General features: G+C 45.6%; 1 protein-coding gene across 4 annotated transcripts in view; it reads left to right on the top strand.

Annotated features, from left to right (window-relative positions):
• The window catches only part of LOC144505268 (NACHT, LRR and PYD domains-containing protein 3-like), an 87,598-nt gene extending 68,607 nt beyond the window's left edge, over positions 1-18,991 (top strand). For 3 of the 4 annotated variants that reach the window (XM_078231319.1, XM_078231321.1, XM_078231322.1), the window contains 3 exons: positions 4,635-4,805; positions 10,541-10,708; positions 17,818-18,615. In XM_078231319.1, coding sequence (XP_078087445.1) covers positions 4,635-4,805; positions 10,541-10,708; positions 17,818-17,905 — 427 coding nt within the window. In that variant the 3' untranslated portion in view covers positions 17,906-18,615. Of the gene's footprint in view, positions 1-4,634; positions 4,806-10,540; positions 10,709-17,817; positions 18,616-18,651 lie in introns of those variants that run through there. The other variant, XM_078231320.1, reaches the window with a different exon arrangement.
• The last annotated feature ends 204 nt before the right edge of the window (positions 18,992-19,195 follow it).

The raw sequence follows: 19,195 nt of genomic DNA, 5'->3' as shown, positions 1-19,195 counted from the left end.
TGCTAGGCCACAGCTGGAATACTGTGTGTAGTTCTGATCCCCACACTGTCGGAAGGATGTGATTGCACTGGCAAGTGTGCAGAGGATGTTGCCTGGGCTGGAGCGTTTCAGCTATGAAGGGAGGCTGGTTAGGCTGGGGCTTGTTCTTCTCAGAGCAGGGAAGGCTGAGGAGGCAGTAACACCGTAACCAAATACATGTGACAATAATAAATCAAAAACAGAAAATGCTGGCGAATCTCAGCAAGTCTGACAGCATCTCTGGAGAGAGATAAGAGCTGACCTTGGAGCTCAGCTTCCACAGTAAAAGTCTACAACATCCCAGGGAATGGAAGCTTTGGACCAAACACTGCATTCCTCTGACTCCTGTTACTTCTCTCTCTGATCCCCAGGCCATGGGATGTCAGCCCCACAGATGTTTGTGCCGGGGATGTGGGGGAATAATGTGACAGTGCACACTCTGAGGACCTGCTCACCTGGGGATGGCTCTCGCCCGGTCACACAAGCTGTGATTGATGAGAGAGGAGAGTGATCAGATGCACATTCCATCCTTCAGGCTGCTCCATGTGACCAGTGATGGACACGTGAGCTCTATGTTTTGTGGTCACCAGAAGGTCTCCTGTGCCCATCCATTTAACCATCTCACCATCAGCTCCACAACCCATCTCACCATCAGCGATTTCCCACTCTCTCTCTAGGTCTCCCAGCACCAGTGCTGGTGGCAGCCTGACCGTCCATCATGTCTCCACAGGGATGCCTCCTGCATGCAACTACTCCTCCCTGCCAGTGCAGCAGTCACTTCTGACCGATTGAGGGACTCCACAGAGAGTCTGACTGTCAAGACTGCTGCTTAGACATTGCCAGTGTCTGATTAGTGATAGCCTTTTTACCAATTTCACCTTCATCTTCGTCTAACCCCATGTGCCTCACATTAAATGCTATAAGCTGCTGCATTCACCTTTTCCAACTCTGCAACCACATGCCCTACATCTGCTTAGATCTTCGGCAATCTCCATCAGACTTACTTGGCTTGATGGTGCCGAGGGAACAAAACCTCCTTCTGACCCTGTGGAGGACATCCAGGGAGGCATCATTGAATTGAGGGTGACATTTAATTTGCCTCCTGCCATTTCAGCCCTCTGTTTAATAACCAGGGCTCCCTCACTTGTCCCCCCAGAGCTGCTGCCTTTGAAAGTCCTGCTGGCTGCCTTTAAATATGGTAGCCATGATGTGGAGATGCCGGCGTTGGACTGGGGTAAACACAGTAAGAAGTCTCACAACACCAGGTTTAAAATCCAACAGGTTTATTTGGTAGCAAAAGCCACTAGCTTTCTGAGCGCTGCTCCTTCATCAGGTGAGTGGGAGTTCTGTTCACAAGCAGGGCATATAAAGACACAAACTCAATTTACAAAATAATGGTTGGAATGCAAGTCTTTACAGGTAATCAAATCTTAAAGGTACAGACAATGTGAGTGGAGAGAGGGTTAAGCACAGGTTAAAGAGATGTGTATTGTCTCCAGCCAGGACAGTTAGTGAGATTTTGCAAGCCCAGGCAAGTTGTGGGGGTTACAGATAGTGTGACATGAACCCAAGATCTCGGTTGAGGCCGTCCTCATGTGTGCGGAACTTGGCTATCAGTTTCTGCTCAGCGACTCTGTGTTGGCGTGTGTCGTGAAGGCCTCCTTGGAGAACGCTTACGCGAAGATCAGAGGCCGAATGCCCGTGACCGCTGAAGTGCTCCCCAACAGGAAGAGAACAGTCTTGCCTGGTGATTGTCGAGCAGTGTTCATTCATCCGTTGTCATAGCGTCTGCATGGTTTCCCCAATGTACCATACCTCGGGACATCCTTTCCTGCAGCGTATCAGGTAGACAACGTTGGCCGAGTTGCAAGAGTAGGTACCGTGTACCTGGTGGATGGTGTTCTCACGTGAGATGATGGCATCCGTGTCGATGATCGGGCACGTCTTGCAGAGGTTGCTGTGGCAGGGTTGTGTGGTGTCGTGGTCACTGTTCTCCTGAAGGCTGGGTAGTTTGCTGCGGACAATGGTCTGTTTGAGGTTGCGTGGTTGTTTGAAGGCAAGAAGTGGGGGTGTGGGGATGGCCGTGGCGAGATGTTCGTCTTCATCAATGACATGTTGAAGGCTCCGGAGGAGATGCCGTAGCTTCTCCGCTCCGGGGAAGTATTGGACGATGAAGGGTACTCTGTCCACCGTGTCCCGTGTTTGTCTTCTGAGGAGGTCGGTGCGGTTTTTCGCTGTGGCGCGTCGGAACTGTCGATCGATGAGTCGAGCGCCATATCCTGTTCTTATGAGGGCATCTTTCAGCATCTGGAGGTGTCTGTTGCAATCCTCCTCATCCGAGCAGATCCTGTGTATTCGGAGGGCTTGTCCGTAGGGGATGGCTTCTTTAACGTGTTTAGGGTGGAAGCTGGAGAAGTGGAGCATCGTGAGGTTATCCGTGGGCGTGCCGTACAGTGAAGTGCCGAGGTGACCATCCTTGATGGGGATGCGTGTGTCCAAGAATGCAACCGATTCCAGAATCGGTGACCACAACACCACACAACCCTGCCACAGCAACCGCTGCAAGACATGCCGGATCATCGACACGAATGCCATCATCTCATGAGAACACCATCTACCAGGTACACAGTACATACTCTTGCAACTCGGCCAACGTTGTCTACCTGATACACTGCAGGAAAGAATGTCCCGAGGCATGGTACATTAGGGAGACCATGCAGACGCTGCGACAATGGATGAATGAACACTGCTCGACAATCACCAGGCAAGAGTGTTCTCTTCCTGTTGGGGAGCACTTCAGCGGTCACGGGCATTCGGCCTCTGATCTTCGGGTATGCGTTCTCCAAGGAGGCCTTCACGACACACAACAACGCAGAGTCGCTGAGCAGAGACTGATAGTCAAGTTCCGCACACATGAGGACGGCCTCAACCGGGATCTTGAGTTCATGTCACACTATCTGTAACCCCCACGACTTGCCTGGGCTTGCAAAATCTCACTAACTGTCCTGGCTGGAGACAATACACATCTCTTTAACCTGTGCTTAACCCTCTCTCCACTCACATTGTCTGTATCTTTAAGACTTGATTACCTGTAAAGACTTGCATTCCAACCCTTATTTTGTAAATTGAGTTTTTGTCTTTATATGCCCTGTTTGTGAACAGAAATCCCACTCACCTGGTGAAGGGGCAGCGCTCAGAAAGCGAGTGGCTTTTGCTACCAAATAAACCTGTTGGACTTTAACCTGGTGTTGTGAGACTTCTTACTTTAAATATGGTGCCAGCAGTGCCTGAACCGAGACTTCCCCTGCATCGAGTGGTTCAGGTCTGGAATGCACTGTCTGAGGGTGTGGTGGAAACCCGTCAAATTGAAGAATTCCGAAGGGAATTGGACTGTAATGTGAAAAGGGAGAATGCACAGGGTTACAGGGAGAAGGTGGGAGAATGGCACTTAGTGAATTGCCCAGTCAGAGAGCCAGTTCAGACACTATGGGTTAAATGGCCTCTTTCTGCTCTGTAACAATTCTGTGATTCTGCCTGTGCTGCCTGAGTGGACGGCTTCCCCTCTCCTATCAGATATTAATTGGCTGTCTCTGGCAATGGTGTGGTGTTAGTCGGTTCAGTGGCTAGAGTGTGACACTAAGAGGGTTTGACATCCGTACTGGCTATGGAAGCTCATGGACTCCCACCTCTTCCCCTTGCCCCACATTTTCTCAGTCGTGTCTCTGAAATTACAAACTCTCTCTCTCGAGAGAGATACCAATGATCCTTTGTGGACTATGGTTGAAATACCTAACCCTGTCCACACTGCAACATCACCAGCTTCCAGTCAAAATAGCAGTAAGTTGCCAGTCATTATCATCACACAATTGTTACAGTACCAAAGCAATCCATTAGGCCAACGTGTCTGCACTGACTCTCCAAATGAGCACTGGAGGCTTGGAGGCGAAGAGCTTGTTTCTGTGCTGTATTGTTCTTTGTTCTATGACTTGGGCCATTCTCCTGCCTTTTTCCATATCCTTACACATAGTTTCTATTCAAATATTAATCTAAGGCCCTCTTAAATTCCTCAATTCAGCCTGCCTCCACCACACTTCAAGACTGGTGCGTTCCAGACCCAATCACTGGCAGTGTGAAAAAGGTTTTTCTCAAGTCATCTTCAGCCCCACCACAAGCTCCATTCCTGAGCCACTGACCATCACCTGTCCCACCACAGTGACTCAGGTTAAGGACATGGGAATCCTGTGCTTTTGTCTTGCACCATCATCCTTTTCTCATTTAATCACCCCTGCACTTCCATTTTGTTCTTTCCTTGTCACCCGCCCATCCCCATTTCCCTCTCACTTAAAACAATTTAATTCACTGCGATTTTCCAGTTTTATTAAAAGCTAATTGAACTGAAATTAACTCTGTTTCTCTCTTCACAGATACTGCCTGACCTGTTGAGAGTTCCTGGCATATTTTATTTATATTTCAAATTTCCAGTTTTGCCTCCTCCATAAACTGAAGTTATGTTTCTTGAATGCCCCACACTTCACACTATTATTTTTAAGAATGGTATACTTAAAAACACTGGGATTTACTCTGATTCCTGTTATTTCTCCCTCTCCGATCTCCAGGCTGTATTGTAACAATCTCTCAGATTCTTGCATTGAGGACCTCACCTCTGCTCTCAGTCCAAACCAGTCACTGATAGATCTGAACCTGGGTAATAATGTATTGGGAGATTCAGGAGTTAAACTACTGTCTGTGGCTCTAAGGAATCCTGACTGTAAAATACAAGAACTGGAGTAAGTGCCATACTTTGTCGGATCGTGTTTATAAGAACTGAATATTCAACAATATATTTTGTGGACTGGTATTCCTATAAAAAACACTATTCATTACCATTGGTGTCAGTTATTAAGAAGGAAAACTGCATTTACTCTAACTTCTGTTGCTTATCTCTCTTTGATCCCAAGGTAATGGGATATCAGTCCCACAAATCTTTGTGTCAGTGGTGCGGGGGAATAACGGTTTGTGCACCTCTGAGGTCCTCTCCTCCTCCTCAGTGGCGCACAGCTCTCCCCTGGACACAGCAGCCCTTGATTTTCAAAGAAAGGACAAGTGAATAGATGACAATAAATGGAGGACAGGCTGCCAGGAAAGTGTGGTGGAGTCACTCTGCTTTATAACATTAGTACAGTAGTGAGAAGTCAACTTAGTTGAAATGGTCAAGATATAGGACGTGATCTTACCTGCCATTGACACCATGCCCCTGCTGCAGTGAGGTCAAAGAATTTGGCGCCCAGTCAAATCTCCGTTCACTGCGGGATGGGAAAATCCCGCACGAGTGTGACTGGTGATAAGATTCCAGCCACAGAATCAGTTTGGGTAGAGATAGGAATTAGCAAAGCTAAGAGGTCACTTGTGTGAGTTGTTTATAGGCTCCAAACACCACTAAATCTCGGACAGAGTTTACAAGAAGAAATAATGGGGGCTTGTAAAAAGTGTACTACAATAATCATAGAGGATTTTAATCTTCATAGAGATTGGATGGATCAGATTGTCAAATGTTGAATGGAAGATGAGTTTATAGAATGTGTTCAAGACAATTTCTTGGAGAAGCATGTTATTATAGTGCCCAACACAAAATAGGCTATTTTAGGCCTGGTGGTGTGCAATGAGACAGGATTAATAAACAACCTCATAGTAAAGAGGGATATGGTCCCCGGAAGGGTAAGGGGTTTCAGTTCAGTTGGACAACATGGTCGGTGCAGGCTTGGAGGGCCAAAGGGCCTGTTCCTGTGCTGTAATTTTCTTTGTTCTTTGTTCTAAAGCTGCCTCTAGATAGATACATGATATGATAGAATTTGGTCTTTGCTGTGAAAGTGAGAAGTCTGGGTCAAGTTTATGTCTTAAATTTAAATGAAGTCAATTAAAAGACCCACGTAAAACCCATAAAACTCGGTGCCATCAGGTCTCAGTCAACATAAACAACTTCCAATATTTGGTCAACACAGGAAGATTCAGATTACAGTTCCCAGGTCAGGCCATGGCTCACAGCAACTTTACGCTCTGCATCTGTTTTTAATTATAAGTTGACCAAAAATCCCCAGCATGCTTAACTCTTAGTTACACAATTTATTTTTAAAGCCAATATTGCCATTATTGTTGTTAAAATCATTGTTTATAGAATTATAGAATCATGCAGAGCAGAAGAGGCTCTTTGGCCCATTGCATCCGCACTAACACATTAGAAACACCTAAACTCCCAGCTAATTCCACCAACCAGCACTTGGCCCAGAGCCCTGAACGTTATGATGTGCCAACTGCTCATCCAGATACTTTTTAAAGGATGTGAGGCAACCCGCCTCTGCCACCCTCCCAGGCAGCGCGTTCCAGACCGTCACCACCCTCTGGGTAAAGAGTTTTTCCTCACATCCCCCCTAAACCTCCTGCCCCTCATCTTGAACCTATGTCCCCTCGTGACTGACCCTCCAACTAAGGGAAACAGCTGCTCCTTATCCACTCTGTTCATGTCTCTCATAATCTTGTACACCTCGATCAGGTCGCCCCCTCAGTCTTCTCTGTTCCAACGAAAACAACCCAACCCGAGCAAACCTCTCTTCATAGAAACATAGAAGAACTACAGCACAAAACAGGCCCTTCGGCCCCACAAGTTGTGCCGAACATATCCCTACCTTTTAGGCCTACCTATAACCCTCCATCCTATTAAGTCCCATGTACTCATCCAGGAGTCTCTTAAAAGACCCTATTGAGTTTGCCTCCACCACCACTGACGGCAGCCGATTCCACTCGCCCACCACCCTCTGTGTGAAAAACTTCCCCCTAACATTTCCCCTGTACCTACCCCCCAGCACCTTAAACCTGTGTCCTCTCGTAGCAGCCATTTCCACCCTGGGAAAGAGCCTCTGAGTGTCCACCTGATCTATGCCTCTCAACATCTTATACACCTCTATTAGGTCTCCTCTCATCCTACGTCTCTCCAAGGAGAACTTAAATAACTTAAATGTTCCATCCCAGGCAGGGTCCTGGTATTGTAGTCTTTCTCTGTTAACACCTCTACTAGCTTATGCCGGTGCCAGCCTAGCTGACATGTCTCTGATGCTTAATGCCTTTGCATTGCCAGTGCCTAGGTGCAGATGTTCTTTCTACAATTTCACTTCCATCATGTAGAGGGTTTTTCTGTGAGACTGAATTGCTAAACACAGAAACTCGCGAAACAAATGTCCTGTTCCAAGACGTGTTTTTATTGACCAATAGATCGAATGGGAGAATTATATGGCTCAGCACCCCACTAGGAGGCTCTGGCAAACCCAATACCACTCTGAAAATACAATGCCTCCGTAAGGCCAATTATACATTTCTCATAATCTTATCTCCCACCTTCCTGGTGGGCATAATCCAGTAAACATTAATACAAATCAGTCAATAATCATCCCTGTCACCAACTCCAGGCCAATAACAACTTACATCCTGACCTCATGGGATATTGCTTGTCCTTAATATTGGATGTTACCGCCCTTGGTTGCCCAGCAACACAGCAAAGGTTAAAGTTAATATTCTCACAGATTCACATTCACGTCGCTATAAGCCAGACCCTGAGAAAGTGTTCACGTCCGGCTGCACCTGTGCTTTCAGCTTTGTCTCGCTCTTATTCATTGAGCTGGTCTTGGAAGCCATTTTGTTCCTGACATCTTCTGATAAAAATGTCCACATTCAACAGGCAATGTGGTTCACTTCTGAGTGTCTCATCCCATCAGACCTTGCTGTACCTTGCCATTGGCTGAAGTTTTACAAAATAAATTCTAAGAAATAGCTTTAGAAATCCAAAATACATGTTTAAATGAGAAATACTTGTTATTTAATCAAACTGCCTTTTACACTGACAGTCTCTTATCAATACATTCTTTAGTCTAAGATCATTCATTCGGTGTCAGTGTTGTGTTAGTGTTTTAAACCCATGATTATATATGTTTTCATTAGCTTAATTTGATCCCCTGCAACATATTCTTATTCATATATCAGGCTGTGCTGCATTCACCTTGTCAGAACGCATCAGGATCCTTTTGCCACACTGCAACCACGAGTCTCACACCTGCTCACCTCTTCGGCAATCTCCATCCAGACTTAGAACATAGAACATAGAACATAGAACATTACAGCGCAGAACAGGCCCTTCGGCCCACGATGTTGCACCGACCAGTTAAAAAAAAAACTGTGACCCTCCAACCTAAACCAATTTCTTTTCGTCCATGAACCTATCTACGGATCTCTTAAACGCCCCCAAACTAGGCGCATTTACTACTGATGCTGGCAGGGCATTCCAATCCCTCACCACCCTCTGGGTAAAGAACCTACCCCTGACATCGGTTCTATAACTACCCCCCCTCAATTTAAAGCCATGCCCCCTCGTGCTGGATTTCTCCATCAGAGGAAAAAGGCTATCACTATCCACCCTATCTAAACCTCTAATCATCTTATATGTTTCAATAAGATCCCCTCTTAGCCGCCGCCTTTCCAGCGAAAACAATCCCAAATCCCTCAGCCTCTCCTCATAGGATCTCCCCTCCATACCAGGCAACATCCTGGTAAACCTCCTCTGCACCCTCTCCAAAGCCTCCACATCCTTCCTGTAATGTGGGGACCAGAACTGCACACAGTACTCCAAGTGCGGCCGCACCAGAGTTGTGTACAGTTGCAACATAACGCTACGACTCCTAAATTCAATCCCCCTACCAATAAACGCCAAGACACCATATGCCTTCTTAACAACCTTATCTACTTGATTCCCAACTTTCAGGGATCTATGCACACATACACCTAGATCCCTCTGCTCCTCCACACTATTCAAAGTCCTCCCGTTAGCCCTATACTCAACACATCTGTTATTCCTACCAAAGTGAATTACCTCACACTTCTCCGCATTAAACTCCATCCGCCACCTCTCGGCCCAACTTTGCAACCTGTCTAAGTCTTCCTGCAAACTACGACACCCTTCCTCACTGTCTACCACATCACCGACTTTGGTGTCATCAGCAAATTTGCTAATCCACCCAACTATACCCTCATCCAGATCATTAATAAATATTACAAACAGCAGTGGCCCCAAAACAGATCCCTGAGGTACACCACTTGTAACCGCACTCCATGATGAATATTTGCTTAGATATCATAGAAATCATAGAAACCCTGCAGTGCAGAAGGAGGCCATTCGGCCCATCGAGTCTGCACCGACCACAATCCCACCCAGGCCCTACCCCCACATATTTACCCGCTAATCCCTCTAACCTACCAGGACTCTAAGGGGCAATTTTTAACCTGGCCAATCAACCTAACCCGCACATCTTTGGATAGATGGGGTCATCTTCTCCTTCTATCCTGAGGGAACAGGACCTCCCTCCGAGTCTGAGCAGCTGGGAGAAGCACCTGCAGGGAGGCATTAGTAATTGAGCAGCAAGCCTTGATCTGCTTTCTGTCATTTCAGCCCTTCATTTGCTGCTCCCGCCAGAGCTGCCATGTTTGGAAGTGCTATTGGCTACCTTTGAAAATGGCTCCAGCATTGCCTGAACCAGGACTTGCCCCGCCCATGCCACCTGAGTGGACAGCTCCCCCTACCTGCCAGCTCTGATAATATCATCTTCATAACTCTGTCTATCCTGCCCACATGGGCACACCGCCCATTTCCAATCCCAATGTTGGGACTTCAGAGCTTCTGGTAAAATCACAACCCATAAAATATTTTCAACTTCACCACAAACTTCATCCCCGAGCGACTGACTATCCCATGTCCCTCCTGAGCCACTCCAAGTAAGGACAAGAGGATCCTGTGCTTTTGTCTTGTCCCATCATCCCTTTTGCCATTTAATCACTCCATTTTGTCCTTTTTGTTTCCTCCCCAGCCACCCACCACTCTCAATTCACTGCCATTTCCCAGTGCTAATGAAAGCTCACACTTTAACTCTGTCTCTTTCACAAATATTTGCCTAACCTGCTGAGCATTTCCAGTAAAAATCAATTCAATTAAATGTTGTCCAACTCGAGTCAGCCTCTATGCAGGGATTTGCCTGAAGTAACTGTTTAAGGCGACATGATGGCACAGTGGTTAGCACTGCTGTCTCATAGCGCCAGGGACCCGGGTTCAATTCCGGCCTTGGGTAACTGTCTGTGTGGAGTTTGCACATTCTCCCCGTGTCTGCGTGGGTTTCCTCCGGGTGCTCCGATTTCCTCCCACAGTCCAAAGATGTGTGGGTTAGATTGATTGGCCATGCTAAATTGCCCCTTATTGTCAGGGAGATTAGCAGGGTAAATATGTGGGGTTACGAGGATAGGGATGGGTGGGATTGTTGTCAGTGTAGTTTGATGGGCTGAATGGCCTCCTTCTGTACTGTAGAGATTCTAAGTTAAGTTAAATAAACACAAGTTTGATTTTTGAATGTCTCATAGTTACCATTAATAATGACATTCTTTAAAACACTGGGGATTTACCCTAATTCCTTATTTTTTCCTTTCTGATCCCCAGTCTGTGCAAAAATGATCTCACAGATTCTTGTGCTGAGGATCTTGCCTCCGCTCTCAGTACAAACCGCTCACTGAGGAAACTGAACCTGGTAACAAATCTCTTCACAGACCAAGCTGTCCCTGCTCTCCACCGCACCATACTGACCTGCAGGAGTCTTATGTGGATAAAGTGAGTGTTTGTGTTAATTTTTGGTTTAAAAATTTAAATATAAATTGGATTTTAAAATATAAATTGGCCTAAATCTAACTTGGAGCAGGAGTAGGCCATCTGGCCCCTCGAGCCTGCTCCGCCATTCAATAAGATCATGGCTGATCTTTTCATGGACTCAGCTCCACTTACCCGCCCGCTCACCATAACCCTTAATTCCTTTATTGTTCAAAGATTTATCTATCCTTGCCTTAAAAACATTCAATGAGGGTAGCCTCAACTGCTTTACTGGGCAGGGAATTCCACAGATTCACAACCCTTTGTGTGAAGAAGTTCCCCTCAACTCAGTCCTAAATCTGCTTCCACTTATTTTGAGGCTATGCCCCTTCGTCCTAGTTTCACCCGCCAGTGGAAACAACTTCCCTGCTTCTATCTTATCTATTCCCTTCATAATCTTATATGTTTCTATAAGATCTCCCCTCATTCTTTTGAATTCCAATGAGTATAGCCCCAACTCAGTCTCTCCTCATTAGCCAACCCTCTCAACTCCGGAATCAACCTAGTGAATCTCCTCTGCACCCCCTCCAGTGCCAGTATATCCTTTCTCAAGTAAGGAGACCAAAACTGTGCACAGTACTCCAGGTGTGGCCTCACCAGCACCTTATACAGCTGCAACATAACCTCGCTGTTTTTAAACTCCATCCCTCTAGCAATAAAGAACAAAATTTCATTTGCCTTCTTAATTACCTGCAAACCAACTCCTTGAGATTCCTGCACAAGGACACCCAGGTCCCTCTGCACAGCAGCATGCTGCAATTTTTTACCATCTAAATAATAGTCCATTTTGCTGTTATTCCTACCAAAATGGATGATCTCACATTTACCAACATTGTACTCCATCTGCCAGACCCTCGCCCACTCACTTAGACTATGTATATCCCTTTGCAGACTTTCAGCATCCTCTGCATACTTTGCTCTGCCACACATCTTAGTGTCAAATGCGAATTTTGACACACTACACTTGGTCCCCAACTCCAAATCATCTATGTAAATCGTAAACAATTGTGGTCCCAACACTGATCCCTGAGGCACACCACTAGTCACTGATCGCCAACCAGAAAAACACCCATTTACCCCCACTCTTTGCTTTCTGTTAGTTAACCAATCCTCTATCCATGCTAATACATTACCCGTAACACTGTACACCTTTATCTTATGTAGCAGTCTTTGGTGCGGCACTTTTCAAAAGCCTTCTGGAAATCCAGATACACCACATCCACAGGTTCCCCATTGTCCACTGCACATGTAATGTTCTCAAAGAATTCCACCAAATTAGTCAAACATGACCTTCCCTTCATGAACCCATGCTGCGTCTTACCAATGGGACAATTTGTGTGCAGATGTCTCGCTATTTCTTCCTTGATGATAGATTCAAGAATTATTTGTCCAAAATCCGAAGATGTGCGGGTTAGGTTGATTGGCCGTGCTAAAATTTCCCCTTAGTGTCCTGAGATGCGTAGGTTAGAGGGATTAGCGGGTAAATATGTAGGGATATGGGGGTAGGGCCTGGGTGGGATTGTGGTCGGTACAGACTCGGTGGGTCAAATGGCCTCTTTCTGCTCTGTAGGGTTTCTATGATTCTATGGTTTTCCCTACTACAGAAGTTAAGCTAACCGGCCTATAGTTACCTGCCTTTTGTCTACCTCCTTTTTTTAAACAGTGGGGTCACATTTGCTGTTTTCCAATCTGCGGGAACCACCCCAGAGTCCAGCGAATTTTGGTAAATTACCACTAATTAATAGTTTCTTTGTTCTTTCTAGTGCATTTGCTATTTCTCCCGCCATCTCTTTTAGTACCCTGGGATGCATTCCATCAGGACCAGGAGACTTGTCTACCTTTAGCCCCATTAACTTGCCCAACATTACCTCTTTCGTGATAATGATAGTTTCTAGGTCCTCACCTGCCATAGCCTTCCTGTCATCAATTTTTGACATGTTATTTGTGTCTTCAACTGTGAAGACTGACACAAAATACCTGTTCAATGCCTCAGCCATTTTCTCATTTCCAGTTATTACATCCCCCTTCTCATCCTCTAAAGGACAATGTTTACTTCAGCCACTCTTTTTCATTTTATATATTTGTAGAAACTTTTGCTATTTGTTTTTATATTCTGAGCTAGTTTATTCTCAAAATACATCTTACTTTTCTTTATAGCTTTTTTCGTGGCTTTTTGCTGATATTTAAATATTTCCCAATCCTTTAGGTTCCCACTAATCTTTGCCACTTTGTATGCATTTTCTTTCAATTTGATACCCTCCTTTATTTCCTTAGATATCCATGGCTGATTATCTCTCTTTCTACAGTCCTTCCTTATCACTGGTATATACTTTTGCTGACCACTGTGAAAGATTGCTTTGAAAGTTCTCCACTGTTCCTCAATTGTCCCACCATAATGTTTTTGCTCCCAGTCTACCTTAGCCAACTCCTCCCTCATCCCTTCGTAGTTTCCTTTGTTTAAGCACAAGACACTGGTATTGGATTTTACCTTCTCACGCTCCATCTAGTCACTGATCGCCAACCAGAAATTCAACCACACTGTGATTGCTTCTTCCAAGAGGATCCCTGACTGCAAGATCATTAATTATTCCCATCTCATTACACAGGACCAGATCTAGGACAGCTTGCTCCCTTGTCGGTTCCATTACATACTGTTCAAGAAGCTATCACGGATACATTCTATGAACTCCTCCTCAAGGCTGCCTTGACCGACCTGGTTTGACCAATTGATATGTAGTTTAAAATCCCCCATGATAATTGCTGTACCATTTTTACATGCATCAGTTATTTCTTTGTTTATTTCTTGCCCCACCATGATGTCATTATTTGATGGCCTATAGACCATGCCTATCAGTGACTTTTTCCCCTAACTATTTCTAATTTCCTCCCAAATGGATTCAACCTTTTTTTCCATAGAACCTATATCATCTCTCACTACCGCCCTGATATCATCCTTAAATATCAGAGCTACACCACCTCCCTTACCTTCCTGTCGGTCCCTCCGAACAGTTTGATACTCCTGGATATTCAACTCCCAGTCGTGACCATCCTGCAACCATGTCTCTGTAATGGCCACCAAATCATACTCGTTCACAATGATTTGTGCTGTCAACTCATTTACCTTGTTTCGAATGCTATGAGCATTCAGATAAAGTGCCTTTATGCTAGTTTTTATACCTTCTTTTTGAATTCTAATACTTCCATTAATAACATCTCCTGAGTTCTCCTTCCTTTTAACTTTTTTCCTGATTTTTGATGTAGTTGGAACATTCTCCCCACATTTTGTCCTTGCTCCCTCCTTCTCGGACTCCTTACATAGGTTCCCATCCCCCGGCATATTAGTTTAAACCCTCCCCAACCGCTCTAGCAAACACTCCCCCTCGGACATCAGTCCCAGTCCTGCCCAGGGGTAACCCGTCCAATTTGTACAGGTCCCACCTCCCCCAGAACCAGTCCCAATGCCCCAGGAATCTGAAACCCTCCCCCTGACACTTATTTATCCGATATATCCTCTCATTTCTACTCTGACTGGCACGTGGCACCGGTAGTAATCCTGAGATCACTACCTTTGAGGTCCAATTTCTGAACTTTCTCCCTAGCTCCCTGTATTCTGCTTTTAGGACCTCATCCCTTTTTTTACCTATGCTGTTTGTACCAATGTGTACTGCAACCACTGGCTGTTCGCTCTCCCCCTTCCGAATGTCCTCCAGCCGCTCCGAGACATCCTTGACCCGAGCACCAGGGAGGCAACATACCATCCTGGAGTCTCGTTTGCGGCCACAGAAACGCCTGTCTATCCCCCTTACAATTGAATCCCCTATAACTATTGCACTGGTACACTTTTTACCCCTCTCCTCTGCAGCAGAACCAACCATAGTGCAACGAGTTTGGCTGCTGCTGCTTTCCCCAGAGAGGTCATTCCCCTGAACAGTATCCAAAGCGGTATATCTGTTTTGCAGGGGAAGGGCCACAGGAGATTCCTGCACTACCTGCCCATCTCTCTTGCTCTGTCTGGTGGTCACCCATTCCCTGCGGAGTCTGAGCCCGTGCTGTGACCACCTCTCTATGCGCGCTATCCACGATACTCTCTGACTCGCGGATGCTCCACAGTGTCTCCAGCTCTGAAACTCGAGCTTCCAGGAGCTGTAGCTGGAGACACTTCCTGTACACATGCTGACCCGGGGGACTGGAACTGTCCCCAGCCTGCCACATGGAGCAAGAGGAGCAAACCACGGCTTGGAGCTCTCCTGTCATGTCTTACCCCTTTAAATTAAACTTTTGAAAGATGTTTTGTTTCAGATTATATCCAATTTTCTAGGGCCCTTTTTTCCTGCTCCTTGTTACTACCGAATAAAACCTTTTCAAACTATAAACCACAGAAATTACCCAGAAACACTATAGTAGTGTACAACAACAACAACAACAACTACAATGTCAAGAGCAAAAAGAAAAAATAACACTTACTTACCAATCAGCACTCTCGCTTGTAGCCACTGCTGCCTCTTTCACCCAACTCCCTGTGTTCATCCAACTCCGAAAGCACTCCTCTCAGTCAGGCAGCACTCACGGTGCAGTCAGGGCAGCACTCTGAGGCCTCTGTTTTTATAGGCACAACTTACAAAGCCCTGGAACTGGTTTTAACTAGTGGTACAAACAACCAGCCAAGTTCAGTTGAGAACTGACTCAGCTGATTCCTGTTGCAGAATGCACTTATTTGGAAAGCTTTTAACTTCCCAAATAAGAACTAATTTAGCTCACCCTGAAAGCAAGTTTAATGACTGCTTACCTCCTTTTAACTCCGTTTTCATCCAACTCCGAAAGCACTCCTCTTAGTCAAACAGTACTCACCGTGCACTCAAAACAGCACTCTGAGGTCTCTGTTTTCATAGGCACAATGATGGATTGAGCTTCATTAAGAAGGAAATGGTAAGTGGTTTGCTGTTGTACGTGAAGATTCTCCTAACCTGAAACTACTGCATATTTCTCCAGAGGTGTTCAGCACAGTGACCCTGGGGAGCTCCATTGGAGCAGAGTAGAGTTGGGGAAGAGAGAGCACACACCCCAATTTACAGCATTAGCTGCAATTGACTGGATTAATCAAATTGGCAAAGGTAGCCTCGAGGGAGATTTCATAGAGTGTATGAGGGATTGTTTCTCAGAGCAACATGTTATGGAACAAATCAGAGAGCAGACTATTTTAGATTCAGCATTATGTAATGAAGAAGGGTTGATAAATAGTCTTGTTGTCAAAGATCCTCTTGGAAAGAGTGATCCCAGCATGCTAGAATTTCAGATTCCGATTGAGCGAGAGAAGACAGAGAACCAAACTAGAATTTGAGTTGGGCAGAGGTAATTATACAGGCCTGAGGAAAGAGTTGGCCCAAGTAAACCAATATTTTGCCTCTATGTTCATGGTAGAGAATAATGAAGATTTTCCAAAAACTGTCGTTGATGCAGAGGAACTTGGTGCAATAACCATCCCTAGGGATTGAATAAACTAATGGGATTAAAGGCAGATAATCTCCAGGACCTGATGGCCTGCACCCTAGGGAAGTGGAGGTGGCAGCAGAGATAGTGGATGCATTAAGTTGTGATATTTCAAAATTCCTTGCTCACTGGTAAGGTCCCGGTGGATTGGAAACACGCTAATGTGACGCCCCTATTCAAAAAGGGAGAGAGGAAAAAAGTAGGAAACTGTAGGCCGGTTAGCTTGGTCTCTGTGGTGGGGAAGTTGATGGACTCAATCATTAAGGAGGAAATGAATGAGCATTTGGAAATACAAAGCTCAATCCACCAGTGTCAGCGTGGCTTTACGAAGGGAAAGTCATTCTTGACAAAGTTGCTTGAATTCTTTGAAGACATAACCAGCAAAGTGGATCGAGGGGAGCCTATGAATGTGGTATATCTGGGCTTCCAGTAGGTGTTTGACAAGGTGCCGCATAAAAGACTAATTTAACACTGAGATGAGGAGGAACTACTTCTCGCAGAGGAATTTGTGGAATTCGCTGCACCATAGTGCGGTGGAGGCTGAATCGTTGAATAGTTTCAAAGAGGAGATAGATACATTTCAAATAAAAAAAGAGATAAGGGGGCATGGGGAAGAGGTGGGGGGCTGGATTTGAGACTGGGGAGAGATCAGCCATGATCTGATTGAGCCTGCTCTGCCGTTCAAAGGGCTGAATTTGCCTCCTTCTGCTTCTAATTCCTATGTTCCTATAAGGTCAGGTTTAAGTTCAACCTTTTAGTTCATTTTAGTTAATGGTGGAGTGAAAGGATAGGTTTGTAGGCGAATGAATGGTTAGTCAGGGACCTGAGGACAGGTTGGGGAAATAGTCTTTGTTGTTGGGGGAGTGGTCGGGTGGTAGTCATGTTGAGTTGAGGGGATTAGTCAGGGTTTGGATGGTAGTTCGGGGCAGGTCATGTGGTTGGGGTCCAGTCAGATCTGGTTGAGTGGTGAGGGATTGGTGTTGGTTGGCAGAGTTGGAGAAGGTAGTGGGGTTGGGTTGAGTTGGGAGTAATGAGGTTAGGTCAGAGGTTGTTAGGTCACAGGTCAGGAGAGGTTGGGTTGAGTGTGGTCAAGTTGGGAGGATTTGTTACGTTTGTTCAAGGGGGTAGTTGGTGGGGAGGTAGTCGGGTTGGTGTGGTGGTTGGGGGACATTTTGACATGAATCGGGGTGCCAGTAATATTGTGGAAGGCGCAGTATGGTGGTCTTTGTGGGGTGACTGGGGGACTCAGTTTTGGAGTTAACCAGGTAATAGACCAGGCTGTGCTTTCTAACATTACCTGAGTAACTATCAGTTAAGTCGTGTGGATCTATCTGAAGTCTCCAACTCTAATTCAGAGTCAGAGACACAGGGTCCCGGGCAGCAAGGGAGTTCCCAATGGAAATATAAACCTACGGGGCAATTCCCACGTAGGCCCATGTGTCAGGCTCTGATGTTTATCTTCAGCCGTATGTCTGTACTCTTGACAATCCAGCGACCAGAAGATTTGTCCCGTTAACTCCATTCTCCTGTTATTTACACTGTTGTTCAATCTATTTATTTCCTGTTTCATCTTTAATTTGTTTCAGCCTGAAGTCCAATCAGTTCAGTCCAAATGGAGAGAGACAATTGGAGTCACTGCAAGAATCCAGACCGGGACTGACTGTGGCGGTGTGAATATTGTAATTTATAATCATTTCTGCTTTCTTTCTATGAACATTTGTGTCTGGTTTCCTGTCCCTCCCCTTTAAGCGGCCGCACTCCTATTGAAATCCTATTGGCCGTTTCCCAGTTTCCAGCTGGAGCTGAGTGAGTGTCATCTCTCGTTGTGACGTCAGAGGCCCAGCAACAGGGTCACATGACTCGGCCGCCCGGACCCACAGCCCAGCTCCTGCAGGATTTCGGGCTGAATGCTCCCCAATGGGGCACTGGGCAGAAGGAAGGAGCCAGGGTGGGGGATCAGTCTGGGCTGCAGTGGGACACTGACAATTACACTCAGTATTCCTGGGTTTGAGGGTAAAGTACCAGGGTTCCTGCTCCGTATCCGTGCCCAGTGACTCTGCTGGGAAGTGAACCTGTGTGGAGTCAGGATGGGGTTAGGGTCTGTTAATAGAGTCATATGTTCAGCTGGAATAGATCCTACCATCCAATAGGGACAAACACCCACTGCATGGGGTGACCCAGGGAGAATATCTTGTTGGGAAGGTTCCTGCAGATTGTGTAACTGGGGAATTGGACTGAAAGTGCCAGTGATTTTCTGCCTTCCCTCAGTAAGAAAACAATCTGCCCTATTGACATTGCTGCCATTTACCCATTGAAGAGTGAGCTTCTAAACAGCTGGAATGACACATGGGCCTGGGGTGTGTCAAATGAAGAAGTTGACCTGACCTGGTAAACTCTGTTGCATTGATTCTAGTTTCCAGGTACTGATGGGCCTGCTGTACGTTACATCATTTCGTGTTCTATTTTACATTTCCCATCATATGTGGTTTGTTTATTCTACTCTCACTTTGCGATAATAAATGGTGAAGTTTCACTGTATTCATCAAACTTCAAATATCAGCAAAACAGGAACCAACATACACCTACTGCTCACACAGAAAGATGGCCTGGTGTTAGATACCACCTGGAGCCACAGACTGACAGATCAAAGGATAGAGGGATTAGACGCCATGATTTAATGTAAGAGTCACAACTCAAAGGTCAAATTAATCACAGTACAGTAAAGAGGAATTGATACGATATTGTGGAAAGAACAGTGAACAGAAAGATAAAAATATTCTAACAGTTTTCACATATTTTGCGATGCTGGAACCCAATTAGTGGTCCTGACTCTCAAATTACAATGGAATAAATGACCATTTAATGGAGTAGATTTCAACTCTCAGGGAGGGGAGTGTATTGATTATATTGCTGGACTAACAATCCAGAGATTATGGTAATAACCCAGAGAACATGAGTTTAGGT

This window comes from Mustelus asterias, chromosome 16 (genome assembly GCF_964213995.1).
Source record: "Mustelus asterias chromosome 16, sMusAst1.hap1.1, whole genome shotgun sequence".
NCBI classification, from domain to species: domain Eukaryota; kingdom Metazoa; phylum Chordata; class Chondrichthyes; order Carcharhiniformes; family Triakidae; genus Mustelus; species Mustelus asterias.
Note: the sequence above shows the minus strand (reverse complement) of the source record. Positions and strands in the feature narration are given on the sequence as shown.